General features: G+C 53.1%; 1 protein-coding gene, 1 long non-coding RNA gene and 3 other non-coding genes across 8 annotated transcripts in view; 4 read left to right on the top strand and 1 right to left on the bottom strand.

Moving 5' to 3' along the window:
* Nucleotides 1-357: 357 nt before the first annotated feature.
* Nucleotides 358-2,850, top strand: LOC122906792. 4 transcript variants are annotated; one of them, XR_006384613.1, is made up of 6 exons: nucleotides 358-408; nucleotides 626-704; nucleotides 807-988; nucleotides 1,484-1,581; nucleotides 2,069-2,173; nucleotides 2,411-2,850. It is a non-coding gene; the product is annotated as an uncharacterized LOC122906792 (long non-coding RNA). The 4 variants fall into 4 exon arrangements; XR_006384612.1 differs by having other exon boundaries at nucleotides 626-727; XR_006384610.1 differs by having other exon boundaries at nucleotides 360-408; nucleotides 626-727; nucleotides 937-988.
* On the top strand, nucleotides 784-854 carry LOC122908121. Its single transcript, XR_006384900.1, has one exon. It is a non-coding gene; the product is annotated as a small nucleolar RNA SNORD49 (small nucleolar RNA).
* Nucleotides 1,327-1,396, top strand: LOC122908120. Its single transcript, XR_006384899.1, has one exon. It is a non-coding gene; the product is annotated as a small nucleolar RNA SNORD49 (small nucleolar RNA).
* On the top strand, nucleotides 2,268-2,339 carry LOC122908143. The gene has a single exon (XR_006384922.1). It is a non-coding gene; the product is annotated as a small nucleolar RNA SNORD65 (small nucleolar RNA).
* The window catches only part of LRRC75A (leucine rich repeat containing 75A), a 42,184-nt gene continuing 34,794 nt past the window's right edge, over nucleotides 2,835-10,224 (bottom strand). The window contains exons 3-4 of the mRNA XM_044249172.1: nucleotides 7,347-7,462; nucleotides 2,835-4,531 (exon numbers count right to left, since the gene is read on the bottom strand). Coding sequence (XP_044105107.1) covers nucleotides 3,991-4,531; nucleotides 7,347-7,462 — 657 coding nt within the window. The 3' untranslated portion in view covers nucleotides 2,835-3,990. The remainder of the gene's footprint in view (nucleotides 4,532-7,346; nucleotides 7,463-10,224) is intronic.

Genomic DNA, 10,224 nt, shown 5'->3' with positions numbered 1-10,224 from the left:
GCCAAGGCTCCGCAGGGTTTCAAGCATGGTGTGTCATGTGATCCTCAAAACAGCCTCTGCGGTGCCGACAGCTTCATTTATGATAGTAGCCATCGGAAGCTCACAAAAGCTGAGAAACCTCTTCCAAACCACGGAGCTAAAGTGGTACGCTCCAGCCCTTGCGCATGCGCCCTGAACACCCCGGGCGCAGCGGGACCCAGAATTCCTGGGGACGTGGAAGAGACCATAGGCTCTAACGGAGGGGGGTGTCCCTGGGTGGTGAGGCGGAGTCTGCGTCGTGAAAAGGGCTGGAGGTTCCCGTGAGTCTCTGCCAGTATTACCCTCCCTTCTGTGAAGAATGGAATATTCCGACTCCTTAAAGGCCCAGGCCGGGAAAGGGACGATCTTTTCCGTACGGTGAAAATGGAGGTGAGTGGGGTGTGTGACTGGGCATAGTAGCTGGCGGCGAGGGCGAAGGAGCGAATGGTTTCTTAATTTCTGAGAAGGTGTTTTCGGGAAGCTTTGTGAAGGCCGCAGGGCGGCTCCCTGTGGCGCGTCTCCGGGTTTTGGGGCGGGCGCGGCGGTTGGGGAGAGTCAGGCAGGGCTGCCGGGGACTGAGGCTCAAGGCCCGCGCGCGTGTCTCCAGCAGGGCCGCTGCCGCCGTCGACTCGGGAGCCCGAGGTCCCCGAAGGCCGCTTCCCTGCTCCCCGGACGCGGCGTGGGAGGTGCGCCAACCCGGGAGGACTGGGTAAGCGCGGCCCGGGGGAGCGTGGGGCATGGGACGTCGAGGAGGGCTTGCCCGACGGTTCTGATGATCCTGGGGTTAGGAAGTGCCCGCAGAAGCGATAACTGACGACTCTGATGCCTGTGTGACTGCGGTCGCGGAAGCCTCAACGGTCGGGTTGAACATCACTGCCACTACGTTCCCTTAACGCCTGTCGCCCTCCCGTGTTCCAGGTGGCACATCCCTTGCAGCGCCTTCAGGCCAGGAGCGGTCTCCCACCCAGAGGTAGGACCCAGTGTGGGCAGGACTTAGAGCCAACCCCTTCGCTTTTCCGTATTCGTTAGTCTAAGTGCAGCGGCATTGGCTGCCCCTTCACGGTTGATGCATTGGGCAGTAATTGTGCACCGTTGCACTGCGCACGTAGCCTGGTGCTTCGAGTGGCAATGGCAGGGGGCAGCTGCTGACCCTGAGCTGTTCTACCGCGGCTGTCGCCAGAGGTGAACTCCCTTAAAATGCTTGGTTTAAAGCGGCCAGTGCCCCAGTGGTTCCTCAAGCAATCAGGGCTCAGTTCCAGGTCCCGTTCGGGTTTCCGGAGCGGTGCTGGGGAGCAGGGAGGTGTTGACTGCTCTGATGAAATCATCTATAGGAAGTGCCGTCAGAAGCGATAACTGACGATAACGTTCCTGGCTGACTGCGGTCAACAAGTCCTGCCCGGCTGCGGCTGCCCTGCAGTAGGTTGGTCTGGTTTGGACAGTGACCTTTTCTCGTCTGTTCACCCAGATTGCACATGAGTGCTGCGGGGTCCCCTGTGTGTGATCAGATCGAGACCAGCTGCTGAGTAGTCGAGGGAGGAGCACCGGCCTGCCGTTAAGGTTAAGGTAAGCTTCGGTCTGTGGAACAGTTTGCATGGCCAGCAGTTAGATAATGTGACCTTCCAATTAGGTCAGGTAGTGGCACTTCTTTCTGGCTCACCTAATAACCTTGTATTACTGTAGCCCTTGACCTTAATTGAGCATATCCTGGAGATACAGATACGGTTCATGGTGACAGTGGGACAGAGGAAACCTGGGAGTTCTGTTAGCTCACTGCTCTAAAATCTGTCCCAGTTGCCTGTCTGCTGAGATGTAGCTTTCCTTGTCCTTGGAGATGACCGCTTAGGTGTGTGGGGTTAAAATGATGGGATGAAATGAGGTTGCAACACCTAGCAAAGCCAGTTAGGACTTACAGATTTCACATGGCTTCATATACCAAAAAACACCTCCAGTAGGTTCTTAAGGGCTGCTGTTAGGATGGGCTGGAATTTGTAGTTGAGGCTCTCATGAGCAAAAGTCTTTTCTCTGCCTTTGTTACCTGCTGCCTGTCTAGGGATGCCTCGCTTCATTCCCCTCTGGGTTTTATGTGCTAAAGAATGGTGATCGGTGGTGTGGAGTTTGAAAGATCGTGGTGGCTGCAGCTCAGCCCAAGGGAGAGGTAAGCTTCCATGGACAAGGACCCCCCCCACCCCCCGTGGTAGAATGAATAAATGGCTAGTGTTGTTAAAATAGATTCTCAGAAAAAGGATATCAAATGATGAAATCACCCAAAATAGCTGGAATTACCGGCAGATTGTGTAGTGGTGAATGTATGGTTTCTGAAGATACCTTTTTTACACTGTGAATAACTGTTGTTTGGAGCAGGAAGTGAGACTGATACATAGTTTCTTTGCAGGCTGTCTTTGCAGAGAATGGTCAGCCACGCTGCAGCAGGTTCAGAGTCCTGTGGTCACCATCAGTTCGGACTGAAAACTCAGGCTTCAACAGTTGGTGTGGAAAGGGTGCTTACCTTGTGCTGAGATGTGGAGTCTGTTCTCTTAAAAGTAAACCAACTCTTGTTGGCTATTAATCTTAAAAGCAGAGCCAACAAGTGTGTTTGGCAAACTGTAGTGTAGGCACTGTTGGTGTCATTGAATTCTTGAGTTTTCTAGTAATGTACTATAAATCTCTCCTACCCAGAGAGCTTCTATACTTTTAAATATTGTATGAATTTGTTCTGTTGGGTGAGGGTCTGAGTTCTTTAAGATGCAAACATATTTCTTCCTGAAACTGATACTTCTGTGCAATTACCACAAACTGCAATAAAGGATGGTCTTTAGTACTGGTTTTTAAAAACGTGTATTTGAAGGAAAAAAAATGTGGTCAGTGCTGTCACATTAGCAGTCAAGGTATTAGCACTTGTCACTTTCTCCAAGGTCAGCCTAAGCTGTTTCCCCTCAAACAACTTCAGACTTGAGGGTAACAGTTGCAAAGCACTTTGGACTGTGTCCTTTTGCATAGCTGCCTACCTCCTGAAGCTCTGCATTGTGCTTCACCCCAACACCCAGGCAGTGGCAGGCAGGGTCCCCATAGTCTTTATACCTAGCCCGTCTTGGTGCCTTCCTGAGTTGGGATCTCCCCTACCTGTCACTGGGCGAGAGGCCATGCTTCTCAACTGTCTGCCGTTTGCCTATGTTCTGGTCACCACCATGGACATCTGTAAATTTTCTCAGGTTAAAAAAGGTTGGTCTCCAGTCTTCCTGGACTTCGTCTTTTCCTTGGTTTTAGGGCTTAATGTGCCTAGAAGGGATTTTTAGCTGGTAGTATTAAGGGGGAGATGGGAGAACCATTCAAGGAACCCCCAGTTCATCCCCATCTCCTGGCTGTCTTGCTGGGAGGTGCTAGATCTGCCAAGAGGTATTAAGTCTGACCTCATTTTCATGGTCTTGGGTTTTTTTATTAGAAGGTTTGGGAGTGAGCCTAGTATCCCTGATGACTTTCTGGGGGACTCCATAAGCAACAGGAAAAGGTTTTTTAAAATCCTTTTCAAGGGACGTACTCTGACTTGGAACACTGAAACCTTAGTGAAGGTCTGGTTAGGGCAGAGAAAAAAGGTTCCGTCAGGAAATACTGGGTTAGATGTAGGGCCAAAATCACACTCCCTGCCTGGGGTTAAGTTCTGACCCACAGTAGCTCAAGCATTCATCTCCAAACAAGACCACTCACAAATCTGGGGACTTGAGGGCTGCTTGCTCTCAAGCCATACAGGACTTCTCAGGAGCCAAAAGGCAGAGGAGGTGGACAAGGGGGGGAAGGGAGAGGACTGGAGCAGTATTGCACAGCCCCCTTCCCAGATGCTACAGTCTGGCTCTGGTGAGTGGGGGTGCCCAGGCCAATTTTGGGTGATAACCTGAGGCTGCTGGTGGGGGGCCCCCCTAGCCTGCCTCAGTCTTCCTACCCCACTGGGACTCCTTGGTGAGGACCCCCACTTATGTGTCATGTCTGAACGGTACCTACAGTTTCCCTGCCGTCGTTGTCTTTGGCAGGATCCAGAGGGCCTCCCCCAGGGTCCTCCTGGTCTACTGTCCCATCCCGGGCCTCCTCCCCACTGCAGGGGCCCTCGCCCAGCTCCAGGATGGTGGGGAGGTGGCCCTGTTTCGGGGAGCGCTTGCGCAGGCTGAGCAGGAAGGGCTGGGGCAATGAAAAGATGTCCACATTGTTGCCCAGGTCAATCCACGTGACGTTGGGGAACTTGCTGGGGTCCTTGAGGGTGTCGGTGAGGTCACGCAGCAGGGCCCGGGTTAGCCGGTTGCCGTTGAGCGCCAGCGTGGTGAGGCGGGGCAGCGCGCTGAGCGCAGGCAGCAGCTGCAAGACCATGTCGTCAGTGAGGCCCGTGAAGCCCAGCTCTACGCTGTCCACCTGCTCCCCACAGCGCTGCAGGTAGCTGGTCACTCGCTCCAGGTCCCGGGAGGTCAGCGGGATGCCGGACAGGTCCACGGTATTGTCTGGAGGGCTTCCAGCCAGGACAGCCTTGAGGCTGCAGGGGAGAAGGGACAAGCCAGGTTCAACCAAGTGGGGCCGGCCTTCTCCCGGAGGCCCAAAGACCTCTGGTGCCTTGGCGATACCTCCAGCTGCCAAGAGCTTGAGGGACCCCAGGGGAAAGGCCCAGAGGCTTCTGCAGGGACTATGGGTACATTCTGGGGCCATAGTGCCTGGGTTTACATCTTTTTTTTTTTTATTTTTTTAAAAGATTTTATTTATTTATTTGACAGAGCGAGAGACCACAAGTAGGCAGAGAGGGGGAAGCAGGCTCCCTGTTGAGCAGAGAGCCCAGTGCGGGGCTTGATCCAAGGACCCTGAGATCATGACCTGAGCTGAAGGCAGAGGATTAACCCACTGAGCCACCCAGGCGCCCCAAGGAAACCATTTTAAAACAGCTCTTTAACTCACCTGGGTTTACATCTTAACTCTTCTTCCTGCTGGTGTGAGCTCTTGGTCCCTTAACTTCTCTGTGCCTCAGTCACTTACCTGAACAAGGGAGCTGAGTACCACAGAATTATTAAGTGAAATAAGGTAACGGATGCCGAGCATTTAGAACAGTGCTTGTGTACCAGATAGAGGAGTGAATATTTGCTGTGGCCATTATGAATCACTTAGACTGAGCTTCCTGCTTCCCCAAGAGCAGCGCTTTGAAGACCCGTCTCGCCCACCTGGTGGGGAATCCTTAGGGAGAGCCCTGTAGGGCAGCAGGCAGGGGAGGGCGCAGGGTCTCTGAGCTAGGGGATGGGGGTGGTGCTGACTCCTGGAGGCTCAGGGCTCTGTACACACTTTTCACTCCCTGCCGTCTGGTACTCCTTGCTCTTCTGTCTTCCTGGACCTTGCTCTGCGGCCAGAGCTCCCCCATTTCCAGGTACCCCAGGCAAGCCCTGGAACCCCAACAGTGGGAAAGAGAGGAAGGTGGGGAGGGACTCACAGCTTGTTTCAAGAGCATATGTCAGGGGCGCGTGGGTGGCTCAGTGGGTTAGGTCATGATTTCAGGGTCCTGGGATGGAGCCCCACATCGGGCTCTCCGCTCAGCGGGGAGCCTGCTCCCCCCCCCACCTCTGCCTGCTTTTGCCTACTTGTGATCTCTCTCTCTCTGTCAAATAAAATCTTTAAAAAGAAAAAAAAAAAGCATATGTCAATATGAGCAGCCCGAGGATCACGGCTTGGACTTCTTGGCAAAACATGTATCCTTGAGATATGAAGCTGGAAGGCGGCTTCCAGTCTCATCTTGCCTCTCAGGGTGTGACCTCTAAATGCTTGAAACATTGCCTGCCCTTTGTTCAGGGTAAAATAAAGCACAGACCCATTACACCTGGGAGATAGGGAGCATGTGGTTAACAACCTGGGCCTGGGGTTTGAAATCAGTCCTGCCACTCAGCAGCTCGGTGATTGTGGCCAAATGTCGACAGTAATATCCCCTACCCCATTCTATCCTTCAGCAAGTGTTTTTAAACTCCCATTATGTGCCAGGCACTGTCCTAGGCACTGAGGTCCTAGTCGTGGGCAAGACAGACATGATCCCTGTTTTTACTCTACCAGGGACGGGGGAGACAGACAACAAATGAGACAGAAGTGAGAGGAGCTTGGTTGGACATGGCCACTCAGGGAAGGCTTCTCTGAGGACGTAATTTGAGCTGACATTGGAAGAAAAAGTGGGCCCTCAGAAGAGTCTGGTAAAAGTTCCAGCAGAGGGAGGCATGGGCAGAGGCCCTGAGGCATCTGAGCCAGCAGGAAGGCCAGCATGGTTGTAGCAAGGGGAAATGGGAGGCGAGAGACCAGAGAGGGGCCGAGCACCGATCACAGAGGACCCCGTTTGGATTTCATTCAAGTGTGATGTGGGGAGTGAGGCTTTTGAAATGAAGAAAGGACAAAGCAAGCGGCTGTGTTGGGAAGACAGAAGAGGAGGCTCCTGGATTCCAGGTCACATTTCGAGGTTTTCAATTCTAAAGAATTAGGTCACAGACTCCTCATGGCTTCCAGGTCCCACGGGTCCTCCTGCTCTGCTCTGTCCCCATGTACAGCCTCTGACTTCAGCCCAGCTGGAACCCCATCCTTGACTCTCTCTTCCTCAACCTGGGAAGGAATCCGGCTTTGGAGTGGAAGAGTCCAGAAGAGAAAGAGGAACCAGACCTCTTGTCAATGAGGGAGGGCAGTCCTGGCCCTGCCCAGTCTAGGGGAAGCACACAAGCCACTCTGCCCCGTGGTCATTTGCAAGAAAGGCAGGGGTGCTCCCTCCAGAAAACCCAACTTCCTGGCTCTCCTTTACTTGCTTCCAGTGGTGCTAGCTATCTCGCCCACGGGTTCTGTGCCCATGTGCCCCAAGCCCCCAGTCTTCAGGGGGCCATAAAACCCTTGAGGCTTCTCACTGCTGCATGGCCCAGGGGCATGGCTAGAGCCTGGGTCCCCTCTAGGAGACATCCAGAAGTGGGGGATCCAGTGGGAGTGCCCACGTTCGGCAGAGCAGGAATTAGAAACTCCTCATGTCTTCCTCCCCACCCACCCTTCTGAATGGTGATGTGCCAGCTCCCATCCCACAGAGCAAGGAGGGCCCCACCGGCAGCTCCCTTGATATCTCATGCCTACCTAGAGGGCCCTCTGGCCACTCTCCCCACCCAACCCTGACTTCTCCTTCATGCGCCTTCCAGAGCACCCCTCTGATTCCAGCCCCCCACCCCGTCCTGCCCAGGGAGTACTGTGGAGCCCAGCCTGCTGGCGTGGGTTCGCTCTGGGCTGCCCTTGTGGAAGAAGGCCTGGGCGGGAGGGGGGGGGGCAGGCGGGCAGGTCTGCCCCAGGGGACTGAGACTCACCAGGCCTGTGGCTTCCTCTTCACCAGCCCCCGGTGCCGCCTCCACTGGGAGTGGGGGCTTAGGTGGTAGGTCAGCTGCCGGCATAGCTTCTCCATGGCGCCCAGCGCATCACCTTCCTGAAGAGACAACCACAGGCAGGAGGCCCTGAGTCACAGGCATAGGCCCTCCCCTCCGGCTTCCCCTCTCCAAGGGATGAACTGGGGGAGGCTTCCTTGCTGGGCCTCCAAACAGAAAGCAGTTGGTTGCAAACTGACCTGCACATGGCTGTGAATTAGTTACTATCATGGCAGAATGGAAATTTGCATAAAACTCTACATTCACAATCTGACAATTGACCAGAGCTGAGTGCTTAGCCAGTATTCATCATGGTCGCTGCCTCTTCCCAGTGGCCAGGGCCGTTCTGCTCACTCATTTGCTCAACAAAGGTTTACTGAGCACCTACTAGGCGCCAGACAATTGTTCTAGGCAAAAAGAAGAAAGGGAAATATTTTTATGATGGTGCATGTGGGAAAATGTCAAAAGTGGGAAAATAAGAAAGAAGTGTCCAAGTCCTTTCCAGCCCAATTCATTTGTCTACTGTAATCCTAGTCTGGCCCTTCAGCACTTTTTTTTAAAAAAACGAAGTTCTACACCCAATGTGGGGCTTGAACCCAAAAACAAGAGTCCCATGCTCTACCGACTGATTGAGATGCAGCAGGCCCATCAGCATTTGAGTTTGAAATCCTGGGTATTATTATTTTTTAAAGATTTTATTTATTTATTTGACAGAGATCACAAGTAGGTAGAGAGGCAGGCAGAGAGAGAATGGGAAGCAGGCTCCCCGCTGAGCAGAGCGCCCGATGTGGGGCTCAATCCCAGGACCCTGAGACCATGACCTGAGCCAAAGGCAGAGGCTTTAACCTACTGAGCCACCCAGGTGCCCCCAGAAACCCTGGATATTATGTCCTAAATTGTCTCCCACCAAAGTTCTTAAATTTAAGTCCTAAACCCAGGTATCTCAGACTACAACTGTATGTGGAAATAGGGCCTCACAGAGCAATTCAGTTAAAATGAGGTCATTTGGGGTGGGCCCTAATCCAATGTGACTGGTATCCTCATGAAAAGGGATTAGGTCACAGACACACACAGAGGAAAGACCACATGAGGACCCTGGAGAAGCCGGTCATCTTCAAGCCAAGAAGAGGAATCAGAAGAAACCAACCCTGCGAACATCTTGATCTTAGACTTGCAGCCTTCACAGCTAGGAGGAAATGAATTTCTGTGTTTAAATAGTATTTTGTTATGGTGGCCCTGACAAACTTACATTGGGTTTAGAAAGATGCTAGAGAGACTCCACTTCTGTCCCAAGGGAAGTCAGCTCAATAGATAGTCACCAAGCCCTGGGGGAGGGGAGCCAAGAGTGAGTGAGGTTCAACCTTGAGCCCATGTCCAGTGCCTGGCACACAGCGGGCACTCAATAAAGGCCAGTGGATGGTTGTTACCATCAACATTCTGCTAATGGAGATGCAGCATATTAAGTTCGTATATGTGCTGCCGAAGCGAGCACGCATATTAAGTTCGTAAGAGCATGGACTCAGAGCCAAACCGTGTGGGTGTGAACCCTTGCTTTGCCACCTCCTCTGTGACCTTGGGCAAGTCACTTGACCTTCAGTCCTCCTCTGTGAAGGGATAATAGAACCCAATGCACAGGGACATTTTGTGAGGATGAAATGAGTCCCCATTTGCACAGGGCTCTGACTATAGCTCAGGACACATCTAGCTCTCCAGTTATGCTCACTGTGTCAGTCATGTCCCGAACGAGAAGAGCAACGTAGACAAAACTCTGGCAGGGTAGAGGAAGATGAATCCTTCCTAGGCTCAGATGTGCATTGGGGTTTTCAGGGCAGATGGGTTTGTGATTTTTGCATGGAGAGAGGAAACGAGGCATCCCTGGGTGAGGAGGAAATGTGTGCAACGGTTTGAGGTTGGGGGTGTTATAGGCAGGGGAGCAGGTGACAGTGTGGGGTCACATCTCACCACCTCCACAGTTACGTTGGTCCAAGCCACTATCATCTGTCAGCTGGTTTGCTGTACATGGACCTTAACGCTAGGACTTCATGGAATTCCCACGACACCCCAGAGCGGAACTGCTCTCATTAGCCCCATTTTACAGAGGAGGAAACTGAGACATAGAGAGCAGCGCTGGAGCTGTTGGAAAGGCAAGAAAAGAAGACCCTGAAGGCAAGAGATGAGAGAGGAGGCAGGAAAGGGGAATGCTGACTATCCAAAGAGGTAAAGCATCTGAGCAGGGATCCAGTAGACAGAGGCTCAAGATGGAAGAGAATCGGTGTAGACAGCACCTCTGGTCTCTGGTCCTCCAAGAACCTCACTTCCTTCTGCCCCAGCCTGCCTGTCTGACAAACGTCACCTGTTGCTTCAGGCGATTACTCTCTCAACGTTTGGGTTGCCGTGTTCTGATTCCAGGCTTTGCTTCTTGCTAAGCCTCCTCATTCGGTTGTGTGATGTGATGGGAAGCCGGAGCCACAGGCAGCGGCTCGATCGGGGGAGAACAGCAGGATCGTGTTTGCATTTTGGGACTGTCCCTCTGACAGACAGGGTCCGGGGCCAGGTCCATCTGCTTTGTGCAGTTTGGGGCCTCTGTGCCAGGCCTGCGGAAAGCCCTGAAAGTGATGGAGACTGAACAGTGCCCAGGATGGAGAGGGTGTGGGCAGGGCGGGGATGAGGAAGGATCCAGGTTTTGGGCTTAGGTCCTGGGTAGAAGGCAAGGGGCTCCAGGAGAGAAGGGGATGAGAAAGCAAGACGGGGGAATGAGCACTCATTCGGTACCACGTGGAGTCTGAGGGTGTTTGAGTCCCTCCTGGGAGATGTAACTGGATTT

This window comes from Neovison vison, chromosome 5, assembly GCF_020171115.1.
Source record: "Neovison vison isolate M4711 chromosome 5, ASM_NN_V1, whole genome shotgun sequence".
Taxonomy (NCBI): Eukaryota; Metazoa; Chordata; class Mammalia; order Carnivora; family Mustelidae; genus Neogale; species Neogale vison.
The sequence above is the reverse complement of the archived record's forward strand: the minus strand, read 5'-3'. Positions and strand labels throughout refer to the sequence as shown.